Source organism: Streptopelia decaocto (genome assembly GCF_964273445.1).
Source record: "Streptopelia decaocto genome assembly, chromosome: 5".
Lineage (NCBI taxonomy): Eukaryota > Metazoa > Chordata > Aves > Columbiformes > Columbidae > Streptopelia > Streptopelia decaocto.
The window spans coordinates 62,926,708-62,945,418 of NC_138659.1; the positions used below are offsets into that span (position 1 = coordinate 62,926,708).

General features: G+C 40.1%; 1 protein-coding gene across 2 annotated transcripts in view; it reads left to right on the forward strand.

The window, feature by feature from the left end:
- The window catches only part of VTI1A (vesicle transport through interaction with t-SNAREs 1A), a 266,769-nt gene extending 248,831 nt beyond the window's left edge, over positions 1-17,938 (forward strand). For both annotated transcript variants that reach the window (XM_082054239.1, XM_082054238.1), the window contains exon 8: positions 16,547-17,938. Coding sequence is in view for 1 of the 2 variants with exons in the window: in XM_082054238.1 (XP_081910364.1) it covers positions 16,547-16,640 (94 nt within the window). In the remaining variant the exon portion in view is untranslated. The remainder of the gene's footprint in view (positions 1-16,546) is intronic.
- The last annotated feature ends 773 nt before the right edge of the window (positions 17,939-18,711 follow it).

Sequence of the window (18,711 nt, forward strand, 5' to 3'; positions counted from 1 at the left end):
ACAAGCTGCTGAATCAGCACAGCTGAGGTTGGCATGCTGCAACCCCATGGCAGAAATGAACACCAAGAGGAGATGGGAGCGGGGAGAGGAAGGGACAGACCTGAGCACGACTCCTAAAATTAGTATTGCTGCTGGATGCTTTGCATCTTGGAAACCTGGTCTTGGCTTGAGTACAGGGCATGGAGTCAGAACATTTAAACTATAAACTCCCTTCTGGCCTATGACACCCTTAAAATGTAGTTTTGCCATCTGCTAAGTGAGAATAACGCTAGTTACCTCAGTGATGTGAAGATTTATTAATGATTATTCAACCAATTAGCACATAAAAAATAGGAAAGACTGTTTTTAACACTTCTGCATTTTGCTGAAATTGTTCTCTAGTGCGTATTAACTGCCTTTGTAGTAAAATACTTGTTTTCGACTGCGTTCCTCCGATTGGAAATATATTGCTAGAGCAAAGACAGGTTCTTGGTTTTGTAACCCAAGTGTCTCTATTTTTAGTTTTAAGATGTTGGCTGTGTCTCTCTCTCTCTCTTTTTTTTTTTTTTAATTTTAAATATGTATATATATTTATAGCCCTTGCTATTGGAAGAGAATTTCCTGCAAACAGATCCATTTCTGTGGAGCTCTGCTCCGACACGGACTCCCATGTGTTCCACCGAGAGATTGCTCCAGAATAAATGTCTGCGCTGGTTGTAGGATCAGCCTGGTGAACTGTAAACTTTATATTGCCTTCAGCACGTAGTAAATTTGCATGTGCAGTGGGTATTAGCAACTGGGCATCTGATACTTGGCAGTGTTGCATCTGAAGATGTGAGTGACAGGAGAGATGCAGCCCCAGTGTCCTACTGAGTCATTTCCTCTTTGGATAATTACACTCTTAGTTTTTTCTGCAGTTTTAACTAAAGGGGGGGAAGTATCTGTCTTTGCACCTTCACTTAAAGAGATGAGCCCCGTAACCATGCACCATTAAACAGCTGCCACATCTCACCCAGAAGTAGGTGAAAGGACTTTTTACATAACGTTCATATCTGGTTTGCATTCAGAGCTGTGTGAAGCCACAGTAATGCTGCGTGAGTATCTGAAAGCAGGGTCTGGCCTGTAGTTGGGGTCTGGTTCACAGGCAGCGAGTAGCACTTGCTCACATAGTTTCAGGGACTGCAGCGGGTCTGCTGGTGTGCGTAGGGGCGGCAGAATCAGGCCCCTAAGGATCCTGAGGAATGAAAGGTATCCTGTAACTGTAAGGTATTGTTATGATGACTACTCTGGAGAACACAGAGGTATTGAAGTCAGCAAAATAAATTACAGAGTTAAATGTATAAGTAAACCAAGAAGCGACTGATGTTTTTTTGCATAGTAATAATCTTCATAATCACTTCATTTGCACAGTTATTTCATTTTAAACTTTAGGCACAGTTTTGAAGCACAGCTCAGTGGAGATTTTTGCTGTAATCTATAAACTTTAATGAAAGCTAATTGGAGGACAAATTTTAATCTAATTAAAATGTGACTGCATAAAGCAGAAAGGATGAATGAAGTGAAATGCTCTATGGGGCACAGTTTTCAAACAATGATTACCCTGAATACTAAGTCAAATCAAGCTTTTGTAAAATGATGATCATGAAATTTGCCAGCAACAGAACAACCTTGAGAAACCGCAAATGAAAGTTTTAATGTATTTAGTTTAAAAAGTGGACGTTCAACTCGCAACCACGTAAGGACTTTTTAAAAAAGAAAATAAAAAGCGACACACAGAGTCTCATCTAAAAACATAACAAGTAAATTAGCCAAAGGTGTACATTCCATCTAAGTTCTCATGATCAGCAGATGCAAATGTTTGCAGTGTGCCGATGAGTTATGAGCCCTAATGAGATTTCAATGCTGAGCAAACAATAAAAATTTATGCATTGCATAGTTTTAGTGGCCTTTGGCTTCATGGTTAGTGTTACACCCTTTCAACAGCTTTGGTAATATAATATCCAGCTGGCTTTGGAGGTAAGGAAAATTTTAGGGGTGAACTGAAACTGTGAGAAGTAGCGTGATTGATTGTTTTGTCAGAATTATGCATTTCCACAGTATAATTGTCCGTAATAATCTTAGCCTGGGTGCGGATACATAGGTTGTAGTTACGTTCGGACGCAAGTTTTTTAGGATCCAGGTGAAGGATCCTTCCTTTTCCAGCATATGAGCTTTTCCAGCATATGAGCCAGACCGTTTCCTGTGCTCGGTACGTGTCCAAGGGTCTCACAAACAGCCCCTCTAAGAAGAACATTCCTGTCATAGTCCGGTAAACGGGAAAATTGAAAAGCTGCACTTTCCCCAACAACTGTCACGTGTTGCAAGAAAAGGAGCAGAGCACAAGCACCAAAAGAAATGCACAATAGATACTGGAATAAATGTACGTAGTGGGGAGCGAAGCGGGGGGGGCAAATCAGGGAATTCAACTGGTGCGGTGTGTGAGCTCAAATGTATTAAATTTAAAAGCCCCATTTGTGAGTTAGGCTTTTATGAATCCAGAACCTTCACGATAATGACTGCCTGCATTACCCTACATAATATTAAAATCTTAGCATGTGATTAATAGCAGATTCCCTGCATACGTGTCACAACACACATCTGCAGCAAATCTGCCAGTATATTTCTGTGCTAGTTTTACTTTGGGGCCATAAAGTAATTCCTGTTTTGTGAATGAGAATAAACCTATTATGCACTAGGTTAGCTACACCCAGTTTTTTCTCTGCAGGGAAAAAGAGCTGCTTATTTGATACGGCGTCTCAAATTTCAGTGTTCAGAAGTGAGTTTAAGCCTCGGCTAGATTTGCTTGAGCGAGCTGTTGGGCTTTGCCTTCACCATTTCTCAGTTTTACGTTTTCCAAAACCTTCTGTGCGAAGAGTATTAAGAAACTTCTGGACAGCAGTAAACTAATGGACTTAATTACAAAGTGTTTATTGCTAAATTTGTTAATGAGTCAACATGCAAAAAAAAAAAGATATATTTATCCCTGTTTCCTCTTAAAATTGTGGTAAAAAAAAAAACTTTAAAAAAATCTTTTTCTTAAGCTGTTTGGTGATGCAGTTTTGCTGCTCACAAAAGCCCTTTTTCCCATCTGCAAATAGCTACCTTTCACTTTGCCCCAAGGGAGCAGAGCATAGCTCAAATGAAGCTTAAAAAAAGAGATTATTCCCAGTTGTAACTCAAAGTCTATGCATATTCACACATGCACACAAAATAAAAAGGAAGATGCAGAGATTCGGTCTGCCCTCTGAAAAGTCCTGCCGACCTGTTTCACTCAGCAGAATGAAAACAGAACCCCACGAAAACAACTTAAATGACAACGAGAAAACATTAGGAAAGCAACATCTGTTTTGCATTCTTGGCATCGAGTCTGCCCTTGCAACACAGGGTCTGACACAGATGTGCAGGGTTATGACACCGCTGAGTACCGCTTGATTTAAAATGGTGTAACTGAGAGCAGAATCAGGGCGCTGAGTTCTTACAACACTGCACAGAACTGTGGTTCTTGATCTCCTTTGCAGATGTGGGACTTGAACCCCACTGAAGTTTTAGGCATCCTTCCACTGATCGATGCAGGCCGGAGAGCAAGTCATATTCCTCTACTAGTGATTCAGAACTTATTATTATTGACTGTGTGTTTTTTTCCTCGTGTGTGTATTTTGTTGTCTGTAAAATCACATTGATCTGTCACTTTCCAACAGACTTCAGTTGCGTGTAGCCATGTTCAGAGAACCTTTCAGATGATATTACATAATTAAGCTCTTCAGGTTTTAACTAAAATGAAGTAGTAGCAAGGAGAGAGAAATCTACTGGTACTCATAAGAAAGGCAAAACCAGCTCAGACTGAAGTGAAAAGTGACGAGGGAAATTTGGGAAGACAGCAGCTCTCTCACCAGAGGCAGCATGGTTACATGAGATGGCACAAAGGGAGCAATTCTCTCCCTGTTTGATTGCCCATCCATAGTTGTAACAGAGACAAAACTGGCTCGGTTCGTACCTGGCATAACTTGGCTCTCCTCTCCGGTGGAGCTGTGTGGGATGCAATGACACGCTTGCAGTGTTTTCACCAGCCACTAGATGTCTGTGTGTGCTCTGTAAAGTTCTTGAGGGGATGATGCCCCTGGTAAACACGAGAGGCAAAACTGGAACACAAGCTGTGAGGAAGCCTATTAGCTTGTGTTTGTAGGTGTCACTTCATTACTTTAATTAAGCGTGAGTTTAAAGCAATCTATGCTGTCTAAAACTAACTTCCAACCTTCCTAATTTGAGGTAAATAGGGAAAACATACTTTTCCCGGTCAACGTCTGTTCAAGACAATCTGTTGCCTTGATGGCCATGTGAAGGACTGAAATAAATCTTATTGTTGCGAAAAGACTTGGAAGAAGTTGCTGAGGTGTAAAATAGGTTCATCTTATTTCTATTCTGAATCAATGAAGTACCAAAATATAAAACATCTGTTTCATAAGTGAATTGGTAAGAGCCCGCTATTTCATTCTGCCCAGTGTAGCCCAAACCACAGTACTGCTGGAGCCATGTTTTCAGCATATCTGGGTGCATGGAGGAAGGCTGTCAAGTTTAGTATATCTTTTTGAAAAACAAGACAAAACAACCCCCAGAAGAGCAGATCTGGGTACAGAAATCTGTTTCACAATTCTGTTTATCAGCCAGTCCACTGGCCGACCAGGGTGGCAGCACCCGTGACCAGCTTTTCTGCACAGACCTCCCAAGAAAAATGCAAAAGTGATCAGCACGTGCTTGCCTTTCATTTATCTCTGTCATGCGGGAATATGATGCAGATAGTATCAGGAGCAATGAGAGGTACATTCTGATATTGTTTTCAAGGTTTTTTTGTCTAGACAGAGAGGAGCAACCACCGGTATCCCTGTGGAACACAAACAGCCCCCCTCCACACTCGCATCCGAGGCTGAAGGCCAGAGGGGGGTAGGAGGCTGTCTATATTTAAAAAAAAAAGGTTTAAAACCACCACCTACTCATCAGGTGACTGGAGACCGTGGTTGTAAAATGTGCTGCAGGCACAAGTTCTGAAAAATCCCAGAAAGTGTTGAAAACATCTCTAAACAAGGTATTTTTCTCCTGCACCTTTCTTGCTAAAGGTCCCAATTGCTGCCAAGAAAACTAGTGAGAATGTTAGCTGCCAAATAAAAAATTTATGACAGTGTTTGGCAAAGGATTGTATCACTGCTTGTTTTATACATTTCCACAAGGCTCTTGAAAGGCTGTTGGACACATACGGCTCACTGATCACTGTGCTTTATCTGTTCTTTAATATATTAAAAAAAACAAGCTCTAATAAAGTATGCTTTAAACAATACCTATTTTTTCTTTTAATAGCCACCTATAAGTGCGGCTATGGTGAGAATATAATTTCTAAACAACATTCCATATATAAAAATTGTTTTAAAAGCCCTTTACCTGACAAAGTTACTTGTTATTTGAGTCACTTCCATAGTAAAAATACATGAATGTTTCAATTAAAAATGTATTGCTTTTGCAATTGTGCTTGTTATAGGTTGGAGTCTGGGCCAATAAAACCGCCTGTTAAGGCATAAAGAGATCCATTCAGTCAAAGCTGTGCCTGCCATTTATGTTTCAAAAACCAAGAAAATAATACGTTGGAATTGTATTGCTCACCAATATCAATTAGGTTTTTGGCTGTATCATTACATTAATTTGGGGGGAAAATTATTCCGGTGGCTTTAGTGGAAAAAATACAGTTTCAATACAGAGTTACCACACTGACAATAATAATTAAGTGGGCCGATGCTGAAGCAACACCCTTAAAAATATTTTCCCCATCTGAAGAAACGAAATTGCCTGTCTCTGACTTTTCAAACCAGTTATCAGATGAGGCTTCCAGCTGATAATTAGTGCTGTTTAACACCGATCTTGTCATTTGGAAATCTCAAAGCCCGAACCATTTATTCTTTCTCTTTATCATGTGCTGCTGGAGGTGGGAGGTTCAGAGCGTGGAACTGCACCGTTTTCTAAGGAGGCACTAGAGCCTCCTCGTCTCTCTGGTGGCCAGGGCTGGTGGGACACAGCCCTGGTATCATGTCCCCTTCAAAGGGGACAACCAGAGCAGCTGCCCCAGGGCCACGCAGCTCTGCGCCACGCTTGCGTCCTCACGGAACAGCAAATATTCGAGAGCAGCCAACAGCTTTACAAATGCCTTGTGTACACTTGTGTACTTCATGGTGTTTGATATAAAGTGCTCAAGACAGACCAGCATTAAGAGGATTATTTCAGACAGCATTAGGAGTTAATTTACAGAAGATTAGCTCTAAATCAGGCAGATATCATAAGCAAATTAGCATCAGTTGTAAGAGATTCAGAAGCAAAATGTGTGGTGGTTTTTAGTTTCTCCCTGCGTGTACTTAGTGGATGAGTAGTATCCTTATAGGTTACCCAAACTAAAGTGTTACATCTTTAACAGTGAAGAACAGGTATACTTTTTTCCTACATGTATGCTATTTATTATAATGCTGTTTATTGGTAGTGAAACTGCTTAACTCCAACTACCCTTCTTCTGTTGAATATTTTATATTTCATGTCATTTCTTCATTGAGTAATGTTTTGTTTGGCCCTAGAAATGATGTCTCCATGGTGTGTTATAATATTTTTAAATAGGTAATACGCAGCTTTACTTCAGAGTGACATACTTAATCCCTTTTTTTCTGTTAAAACGAGTCACATTTTAATGCCAGCTCATAAAAATGAAGGAGTGTATAAAATGCAACATACTAGAGTGAAGATTACAGCTACTTAGAAAGAGCTTCCTTAATATTTAAGCTTGTAAATTATATATTTGTTTTATTTCCACAGGAGCAATGGTTAATTTGTATTAAAAAGCAGATTCTGTTCTTCAGTCAATTTTGCAGACATATTTTTCTGGCTGTGGACTGATAGGCATAAGCACCTATCCAGTCCTTTCTCAGCATCATGGTTTCAAAAATTTTTGCCCAATTAGCAGCAAAGATGAGGAAATAGATCAAGCCACAATCTTAAAGTTTATGCCCCGAGTTGTCCTTGGGAATCTGAAAGTTTTGAAGTCTGCGAATGGGATTCCCATCTCTGGATAGATTTGTATGCTTCTCTCCAAGAGATATTAAACTACTTAGTGTTCAGCATGCTCCCAAACATTTGGGTTTTTAACTGGGGAGGAAAGTCTGGGCAGCATTTTATGATTTTTTCCTTTCTTGATGGACCAAATTCCTCTTGACAAGGTTGGCCTGAGGTCACGAATGTCTCCCTGTGCTCGCTGGAAGAGGAATCTTCCATCCTTCCGTGAGATCACGAAAACTTACACCCACTCTAAGCCAGGTTGGGCTTGCGGGTCCCTCTGGTTGCATGATCTGCAAGTGCTCTTGCACTTTGACTTTGTGCCCTGTAGTTTTAGAGAATGCATGGAGGCTCGGTGTGGTTATTAAACCGGGGTGTCTGAGGTCATAACAAAGTAGAGGCATTTCTGCTCCCCTAATGGAAATACCGTAACATGCTGAAAAGAAAATACTCTAATAGTGGCAAGTATCTCCTGTCAACTAATTTGATAGTTCTCTATCAGGTAAACCATTTGTGAATACATCGATTCTTTTTATTTTTCACTGTTCTGTCTTCACTATTCCCAGGTTTTCTCTGAACCAGTTGGGCAAAAATTGATTTTTATTTGTTCCACTGGCCTTGTGGAAAATTAGCTTATGAACTGGTTTTTATAGGAAGACTCAAAGCACAGAACAGGTTGAAAAATAAGCCTATAGCAGTCAAAATTGTTGTCTGAAATGTCTTCAGACTGGAAGGCTGAATTTATTGCTCAAAACAAGTACTAGCAATGTGGAGGTGTGCAGTCCTGCTCATTATCACTGGAAAAGGGGGAACCAAAAAGCACAGTAAAAAATTAAATTTTAATAATGCTAGTGATATTTTCTAAATCCTTCTTGACAGAAAGATTCTCATTATTTTTATCTGTCTCAGAGTAGGCTCTTTTAATGCCATCTCACAAATGGCCTTAGCCATGATTGTTTTCCTTTCTTTTATAGCATTTGAAAAAAAAATGAATATATACCAAAAAAAAAAAAAAATCTATTCTATCATTCAAGAAGTGCCATGAAATGGTAACATTTTGGATTGCACATCTTCAAGAACAATTGCTGCAGATGCCTTCAGGTTTTTACAAAAGAGGTCAACTTTGTTAAGACAATTGTAGAAAACTAGCCATACAAAAAGACGCCCAGTCAAATATGGTGTGATAAGGGGAAAATAATGCAAGCAAAGTATTTGTGTCCTGTCTCCAGCTACATCGCACCTGAAAGCTGTAGATTAGTCATTAATTAAAGTGACACAGAGCAAAAGATGTTATTTTCTTTCATCTGTTTAAGATATATATTTTAGTGCTTTAGTTGGGTTCCTAATGATTATGAAAGTTGATAAAGTGCAGACTTTGGACATTTTTGCATTCTTTGAATTGCACGGAATGTAAATTTAACTGTATTTAATATAAAAGCCAATGTGCAATCATGTATGTTCTTGTCATTTGATAGTTTGCATACATTTCTTCTGCTGGAGAAATAATTGCTTTATCTTTGAGTGCTGACAAGGGGGTTGGGGTTTGGGGCTTTTTTTCCTATTAACTGTTTGGGGACCGGGGCTTTATGCAGGCAGTGTCCTGCAGAATGCCACGATGCTGACAGCTGGGCTATCCGCCCTCCCTCCCAGCGCTTTCTACAGCGCTCGTAATGTTTGCGAAGGCCTATGGTTCTTAGTCATGCTCAGGTGACTAAATGTGTGATTTGTTCTTCTTGATACTTCAGTACCCTGAGAAAGGCTGGTCGGAGATTAGTACAACCTTGCCTCCTTCCACTCGCAGTTGCCACCATGCACATGATCTTCATTGAGACTTGCCAAGGAGATCTGGGGTTGCCTCTGCTTTGCATGAAATGAATTAATCTCCCTCCAGTTTTGGTTGGTGAGTTTCTGTGGCCCCGGAAGCCACCCGCTGTTCCTCCTAATGACAGTAATAATCTAATTTGTTCCCTCCGTGGAAGGAGTGGACATGGAGACAGGAGAAAGCTGAAGCTGTGTCACAACTGTGCAGGGAAGTGCTCTCTGTCAGGGTCTCTCATCAGCAGAAGGATACGTTTCATCCTTCAGAAATACCTTCCTGTGTGTTTTAAAAATAAGCAATGAATAAAATCTCAGCTAGTGGATGATGTACAGTACTCTTCACTTCTGCATTTTTATCCTAGGCCCCACATCCATGGGGTTCTCTTTCAGGCTTTTTCTATTGCAGTTGGCATGCTGACACCTCATGCACTTGTCTTCCAGTCATTCCTGTAGAAATCTATCCTTCCAAGGCCACTCAGTCAAAGTGTCATCCACTCGCTCCCCCAGTGATCTCCCCTTGAGACTGCCAGCTCCTTGAGACAGGACTCGTGCAAGCTGGCTACCTCACGATGGCTGCCAAATCACACCACATTCCAAGGCTGTTTGTATACTTTTCTTACATTTTGAATGTATTGCAAGATTTCAGTTATGAATTAGGTATCTCAATAAGTATTTTACCTATCAGATATCATAAAAATAATTTGAATTTTTTATCTTAATGGTAAGATTGTCAGAAGATGACACAGCAAGGTAAAAAACCTAGCTCCTTGAGCCAATGAAGCCTCCTGCATTTCAGGAGGCATTCATCACAGATAGGTATTTCACTGTCTCTCCTATCTCTCACTCCTCCAAAATTCTTGTCAAAGGAGAAGTGCATTTGATTCTGGTCAGAATTTCATGTGGAAATATGAGATCCATTAAAGGGAGATGATGAATCAAGGTATTTAGTGGCTAATTATTAATGAACATCTTCTGCTTTACTGGTGAGTTTCATGTCTGCAATATTTCTGATTAATGGGAGATTACAGGCACTTTACAATATGATGAAGCTTTTCCTGGATGGTTTTACCCTTCAGAGCTAGCAAACTCTCTCTAAGCTAATTTGATTTTGGGAAAATTGCTTGTGGCTCATGTTCAAGCTGTGAGGCACGTTTGTCCCTACTTAACCTGTAGGCACCTAACCAAGCCAGCTAACTTTACTGACTAGTTCTCCTGGGATGCATATGTGGCCAGGGAAAAGAGAAGACAATTCAGAGCAGGACTCTAGCTCATACGCACGGAGCTGAGAGAGATTAGCTAGGTATAATTTAGATGTTTAAAGCTGGATACTGTGACTACCTCCCTGCACCTGTTATTACGTGACTCATTCTTTCATTCAGGGCCCAGGTGGAAGCACATTGATGTGGTTTGAATGTAATATTATAACTAGAGATTGGTATCCGTGTTTTTACGAGTAGACAGCCCCAGTCCTTAAGGCTGATCTTTAAAGCCAGAGGATGTAGCACTGCACAACTCCTCACCCCTATCAACGGTATTTTAAGCAACTTGTATGACCCATCTCTTGCAAAAACCCCTACTAGTCAGCTAGAAAATAAATGCCATAATGTTTTGTGATCTATTTCTCAATTTAGGGTGCTTTAATCTCATTATCTGCTCAGTTTTCAGCAAATTTTGATGGATTTTCCCCAGGTCCTACACATGTGAAACTAGGGCCCCTGTCCCCAGTGGAAGAAGAGGCTCCTTTGGGAAGGAATTCAGGAACACAAAATAGGCTCCTGCTGGGAATGGCCCCTCTCCAGGCTGGAGGTGGAGCCCGGGCAGTGTGGCCTTTTTGGCATGAAGTAAGCCATGGGGGGTCCCATTCCCTCTCCACCGCCCTCCCCAAAGCCTTTTCACCTTTAAATATATATTGTTGATTACAATGTAATCAGTTCTTCTGGCTCGGGAACACAAAGAACTTGGACTTCTTTTCAGAGTTTGGGGCGGGGGCAAAGAAAAAAAAACAACAAACCTTGAGTATTTTCCAAATTCATCACTTTTTCCAAGGTCAGCTAGAAGAGGGCCAAGGACTTGTATGCAACTTGTCCAGATATTTTTTCACTGAGATTTCTGTTTTCTAATTTCAGTTGCTAACGATGAAAAATGTCTCTAGTCAGATACTTCCAACCAGCTGTAATTTTGCCAGGCAGGACTCTCTTACTCTTTTATTTCAGTAGGTTGTCATGTCTTCATGTTTTGCCACAGCCTGTCTAGTTCTTTTCAGTTGCTTTTTTTAAGACCTAAAGATGGGAAACATGAATAGTTACTTGAACAACCCCCAGATACCCGAACTTAGAGATTTGTCATTATGTTTGTAAGGCTTTGCTTTATCAGTCATAACATCTTATTCCCCTGTTGTGGAGTCTAGTGCTTCCATTTGAAAGCTCCTGATATTTCATAACAAGGATGCCCTTATATACAGTAATAATGGTGCCTGTCCAGAAAGTATCTGAGTAGAGCTATATTACTTCAAATTCACATTTAGTTTTGACTGGTATGTATTTGCCTATGAGACTTAGACCTACACTTTGTTTGAATCTGCTGATTTGCACATGAATATTGGGTACTTAAAAATCACTTACCACTGATTTGCATGCACCTATTTTGTGGCATGTTAGAAAAAACTGCAGCTCACAAAAGGGCACCCAAAAATGCAATACCCAAGTATTCAGTGACCATTTAAAATGTAGTCTTCTATACAGAGAACAAGCCTTTCTTTCCAGTAAACTGATAGGAATCACTTCCAGTTAAATCTTAAATTCATGTGAAACACTGCTGGACAGTGGTCCATCGTCAATCAGTCTGTGTTCTTGAGGACACTATTTTTCGAGATGCTTTCTTTAAGAATAAAGCCCTGTGTTGTAATGAATGTGTGCTAACTGATCCCCCAAGCCATTTGTATTTTATTTGTGTCAGTGTCAGAGTTGAGCTTCTGTAAGAAATTTTTGCAGTATTTTGTTTGTAGTGTTCATTATTTCAAGTTAAGGACACAAAACTCTTTATGCGCCCGGAGTCTGCACTGGTTCGTTTATATCCCGTATTTTGTTAACATGTTACCGTGATTGCTAATTTTCATTACAATTGTTATTGTACCATCAGTGCTTAATGGCAAGGCATCATTATTCAATGCTGGTCAATCAGGCACTAAGACATGTGCAAGACATCAGGCTGAACCCATATAGATGTCGTGCACTCCCCTGCTAATGAATGCAGTTTTGTAAAAAGGTTTAAACACGGTTGGCATCCTTAATGTAAGGTTTGCAAAAGCTTAGTTGGGAACTGCTTTGTGTTTATATGGAGCAGATCTAAACATGTCACAAACAGAGTTAGACCCATTGTGTGGGTGCGTGTGTGTGTGTGTGTGAAGCTATGGAGAGGAGCAAATCATTTTGGGTTTTGAAATGTGGAAAGGCAGCGTAATTTCTGCCATGGAGGAATGTGGGGACCTGAGCTGCTAGGGACATCAGTGTTTGGTAATGGATGTGGGACTTGTTCTCCAGAGCAGTAGTGCTACATTGCGTGCATCGGTGATCCCTGCAAGCGGACGGTGTCACTCCTCAGCTCACAGGGTTGGCGCTGGCCCGAGGGAGCCTCCAGCACGCCGGTGACCGGAGGTCGGGCACTGGGACCAGAAGCCAGGATAAAGGGTCAGGCATTTAGAAAAGAGGAGCAAAAGGAAACTCAAGGGCAGTAGGGTGCGTTTTCTGCACGTCAGTCCAGCCTGCTCTTCCCGTGCACCGGTTAATGTTACCCTCGCATCTGCTTCAGTTACTGTTTCTATGTGGTTTTGCACCCAAATGTGTTGGGCTGCTGTCCATGATAAACTAGATGGAACTTGGTTTAAAAGCACAGATTTTTCATCTCTTCTGACTCAAAGTAGAATGAGCCCTTGTGCTCTTAGAGTTCCGAGTATGAAAGGAACTGAGGACATGGGCTGTTAACGAGCTCCAGCGCGCCGGGCTCCAGCAGAACTTGGTGTGAATTCAGTGCCTAAGCTGCATCGACTAAATGGTTAATTCATCTCATATCAACAGCACTATGATTCATAATGTAAACTTGAGGAATCCTTGATGTTTCAGTCACACATTCCTCTTAATTTGGCCATGCATTCTTTTAAAGCTACAGTGTGCTAACTTAATAAAATGCAGCATGCAAATGCACAAGTTTTTGCCTTCAGGCATTTTAGCCACGGATGTTTCAATGGGTGTCTTCTTTCAAGTATATATTCTTTCTTAAATTATTTACCCTGTAAACATGCTTTGCATTTTCAAAGAAGAATCTGGGCTTCCTCATTCACCAGATTTTATTGAATTTAAGGTGTAATAGAGATAAAAGACTATCATCTGCTTCCTGTGAGCATGTTAGCCTTTGGGATTGTTTTTGTAGCGAATGTTAGGCCCCGTTTTCTTCTGCTTTGGTATTATGGCTCCATCCCCCACTTAAATTCTTTAATGCTTTGCCTAGAGCAATACCCACTGGCAGTGTCTGGCTGTGACAGTACTATAGGCTTCCCTACAGATGGGTCCTGCCAATGCCAACCATTGTTCTACCACTGTGAGCTGGTTTGACTGTCTTGGATCACTCAAAAACCCCTTTTCCTCGATTTTTTTTCTTTACTCTGAAGGGTTGGGCCCCTCAGAGGGTTTCTCTTTACTCTGAAGGGTCACCCTTGCCTGTTGACTTCAAGATCTGAAATGTGCTGACATCCAGAACTTGCATCCTCTGTCTGAGCTGCAGCTCCCAGACTCAGGCTTTAGCAAGCTCAGCTTGCTAAGCTCTGCTCGGGACTGTCCTGCTGCTACCAAATGGCTTGGTTGGTCTCCTCCTAGCCCCATCCTTCCGGCAGCTTGCAGTTAGTTTAATTTTACTTGCTCACTTGAAAGTAAAACAGTAAAACTCGATGACATTCTTTTTTTAAGGATAGAAAATTAATCTTTAACTGTGGGCTTCAATATTAAAAGTATATAATGCTTCAGTGTAGGAGTCTGTTGATAACATCCATCCTATTTCATGATTAATTTGTTCCTTTTAATATGATATTCTTTTGCTACACTGTGCAGACTAATTCGGATTCCTGGAAATTGAACTTTGATATGTTTTTCCTGGGTTCACAACTGAAGTGAACTTTCAGTTAGCAGATACAGGTGGCAGCATGCCTTGCTCAGTGTTCTCTTGACAAGGATTTTACAGATGTGGACACTGATTAGATAATCTTGCAATCAGGTGTGTACTACCAGAGTATTAAAAAGAAAGCATTTGGAGGATTTAGTAATGTTTTTAACATTTTCTTTAATTTTAGGTCTCAGATGATGAAATGCTTTTTCATTGTGCTACAGATAGGAGGAGTTGATTTAAACACTCAGTATGTTATATATGCTTTTGCCTAACTATGTGTTAGATTAAGCGAGTTTCACTCACAGTTAATCCTTTGTAAATTAGCATTATGGATGCCTTGGGGCCCACATCCCACAAATAAAATGGTTGTCAAGCCAGCTGCACTGTGTATTACTTAAGGCTGAATGTTTTAAGAGTTTTCATGCTTTTAATCTATTTCACTGCTGAGTTTCAATTTTGCTGAGTGTCTTTTCAGGAGTGATGAGGGTGAGTGAGTAAATATATATTCTGGTTTTCATGCATTTGCCTGGGCAAATCGTTTGTTATCAGGTGTTTGGCAGAGAATGTCACACCCCGCCACAAAAGAGAAGCTTGTAAGTTCAGGTGTTAAATCGAAGTGCAAACCAACAAGAACCAAAAGCCCTTAATTAGCTTTGTTTTGTTAGCCTGTTACACTTCTTTTTTTTAGGGGAGGGGGGCAGGATAAGTAGTGAGAGACATCCCTCCCTCCTCCTCATCCTTTTGGCAGAGTAAATATTGCCTGTTAAGTTTGAATTAGCTGTCATCGCGAAAGAATTAATGCTGTGGTTGAGCCTTTCTAGTGAGGAAGGGAAAAATAAACGAGACAGATCTTAGTTCAGCTTTAAGTGATAAATGAGGACAAAGCAGCCCATTCATCTCCTGCTAGGAAAGTGGACACAAACACTAAAGCAGTTTTGCGGAAGACGTGTCAGCAAATGTGATCATTTTGTAACCTGTCAGGAGGATAGAGAGCCAGTCCTTTTAGAGTGTCACAGGGGAGGGTGTCTGTCTGATGTGACAGGTTTCATCCATCCTTCTACTGCTTTTTCTTTAGGTGGGGGGTAAGCAAGGAGAGAGCTGGAGTTGGTTAAAACTGCATTTTTCTTTACACTTTCCAATATAATTTATATGTATATCCACCCGCATCTGAATGAGAAACATTTCCCAAGGAAAACTCCCCTCTGCTCTCTGGAGTTTCTTCTCTCTTTCACTGCGTGAAATATGCTCATTTTAACACATTACATTCCCTGTCTTCAAGCGGGAGCCTTGTACTTGGTTTGATGTTTCACAAAACACAGTTTTCCCTCTTCTTACCATTGTTTGGTTGGTGAAGGCTCTGTTTTGTTTTCTTTTGTTTTGCAGAAGCATGAGAAAAAATAAAATGAGAATAAATATAACTTAGGGTTCTTGTCTTGGTTTCGTTGGGGTTTTTTTTGTTGTGTTTCTCCAGTTCTGTGTATTATACAAATATGTTTTGCAGAAGTTCCTGGTTCATGAAGAGCCTATGAAGATATTCTTCCTCCTCCATGAGAACGGGATAACAAACACTGATTTTTCACAATCCAGAATCTTCCCATAAAATGCCTCAAATTGTACTGTTTGTTCATTTGTTCATTTTAATTGACCTATTAATTTCAGATAAAATCTGAAGAGATGTGGTGTCTGATTTTAGATGCAGGGATTTCTCCCAACAAATGATTGAACAATATTAGGACTTTCTACTTCTGGCATATTTTTTTTTATTACTAATTTCCTTTTTTTTTTAATACTACATAGAAAATGTAACATTTGCCTATTACCATAAGTAAAGGTATGCAACAGAGACAGGAGATGCTTTTACAACGTAAGCTTCACAGTTTGACACTTGCTTCTTTATATCATCCTTTTCTTCAAAACTATCTTTTATACTTTTCCCTTGGTACTTTAGTACAAGTAAGTATCTCATTGACATGTGTTTCCTTGAAATCTTGTACCTTAATAGTAAAATCCCATGAAAATTAATGAATTGTTTCTGTTCAGATTAAAAAAAGCTGTGAAGATTTCAGAATGGCTTAAAAAAATAATAGTATTTACTGTTAGAGACCACCCTGCTTGAATTGCATCAGCTAAGGACTAATTACTTCATTTGTTCTTAAAAGGTTAATAAATTGTAACATGATGTATTTCAGTTATTCTAATATGTATATAAGTGTATGCATAATTAAGAAAAGTCTAATTCTTTCCTGAATGTAAAAGTTGGATTTAATAGCTACATAAAGAAGTGTTTGGAAGCAATGGAAATTGAAAGAAGTAAAAAGCAATCAAGATACGCAGAATGGTATAGGAATGCTGAATTTGTGGGCACGCGCCTTTTTTCCAATATATTTGTCTGTGTGCTCATTTTCATAATTTTTATCTACATATATTCTGTAATTTGGTTTATTCACTGGGGTTTTTTGTCTGTTCTGCTTTTTTTCAGAATCATCCAAAACCGGATTTTGATCGTTGTTCTGGCAGTCATCATCATCTTCACCACCATGATGGCTATTTATTTTTCTGTCAAGGGACGCTGATATCTTTGTTCTTCACTAAACAGCAACAAACTGCTTGTTCTGAGTAATTAAGACAAAGTGGTCACATGAATCATTCTCTTGCACTGACAGAGTCTCCCTCTCTTTTCCACTATTCAACTCAGGTGCAAGCGGTGTAAAATATTTTGTATTATTGATGGCATAGTTGATGGCATGTGGGATTGATTATTTTTTCTTAAATTTTTTTGTCTTTATCTGAGTGGTTTTTGAATGTTAATATTTGTTGGGGTGAGGGCTTGTTCCAGTGTAGAGAGACTTAATATGTGTGGAATTCTGCCCCAGACAATTAGCATGGAAGTTGCCAGAGTTTAGCGGGGGAAGAGGGGTCTTTGCACTTACCTTTTGCTGTGCGGGGTGTTTGAATATCAAGCAGTATCTGACCTTCTCTGATATAAAATACAAGTAAAGCAGAGACCAAATGATGTAGAAACTGAACGTATCTCCTGTGACTAACTCCTGATCGCGAATTAGTGCAATAGACATAACCTGGTGAACAGTAGTTAGTTTTAAAAAGTGAGGAACCTTAAGATGATGTTTAATATCTGATGTGAATTCAACACTCTATTTAACTCCTTTTTTTCTTTTAATTAGGTTTTCTTTTCTGCTTATTCAAAACAGTTCCATTGTCATCAAGATCGTGATTATGCATCACTTGCCCAAAATGTAGTTGTGACCACAGTCCATCTGTTGGATCTGTTTTAAATCTTCCTATGTTGATATATGTACTGATAAGTATAGACACTAGGCCATTACTGAAGATACATAAAGATACTTATCTATTCATTGCTGATTGAAAAGAGATCCTAAGTAATAGTTCAGTGACAAACGTGATAACAGTGCATTAAACAAAAATCTGGATTTTTTTAATATTGGCCTATGTTGAGACTGCATGTTGGAAATATTTTTAGTGTATGAAATTCTGATATGCTATTCCCCTTTTTAAATAGAAACTGTAAAAATGTTAATTTATACATGCTTTTAGCTGATATAATATATCATCGTTTCATCTACCTGTGTGTAAATGAGCTGTGTTTCTCTTTTTCTATTGGCTGTGCCTCCCCTCTCGACAGGTCTAGGTCATTTGGCTTACAATTAAGCTTACAACTCCAGCAAAGGTCTGTTTCTGGTAATGTGGTAATTTTCATGATAACTTTTCAATTCATTATATGGAATCCCTTACAAATATTACAAATTGAGAGGGGTTTTTAAGGCCTTGAACTTAAACTGTAAAATCTTTTCAGAAACGTGTTCTAAGAAACAAAAAGGTGGTGACTTTCAAACTCCCCCCAAATTAGGCAGTAACTGAGCACTGAATTCTTGCGTGTGCCTTAGTACTTTTTGGGTTTTGGCATCCCTGCGATCTCTGCAGACTTGCTGTGCTGTCCTTGGGAGCTGAATTTGGCCCTGAACACGTCTCCTGTCTTCTCTACATGGAAACGAGTAACTCGGCTGAAAGGACGTTGGTACTGATGCCACAGCTAAGACTTTGAAACATGGCGATAAATGCAGAAGAGAAGGATCCACAAAACTATGATACTCATGGAAACAAATTGAAGCGTGTATGGTCAGCGGTGGTTTCTGAGTTACATGCAGCTCGTGACTAAGTTCAGAAGTGGTTTCTGTGCCAGATTTCTCTACCAGCTCCTGTCGGTGGCTGTAGGGTTGTGCTGGTACAAAAGTTCCTGGGTGTTCCAGTCCCACGTTTTCAGGAGGTGGTGTCCCATTCAGTTACTTACCTCGATCGCCCCACACTGCCGTCGGACCATGGGACCGCTCTCCCTGCCTCCTGGGACACCCTTTCCTTTCATCCTTGCGAGGTGTGTGGCATTTGTCACGTGGACAGGGAAAGATTTGGGTGGTCAGCTTACAGCGTGGAGGCTGGCTGGCCTTCAGTCATAACGTGCACCCAAATTAAGCACTTGGGGTTGTGTAAGCAGAGCTCTGGCCGGTAGTTTCAAGCGATGGCACTGAGCTGAGTTCAGGCAAATTAGGACGAAGCCTGGCAGCGTTAGAAGGTATTTATCCTTTCCTAAGCAAATTAGGAGATGCATAT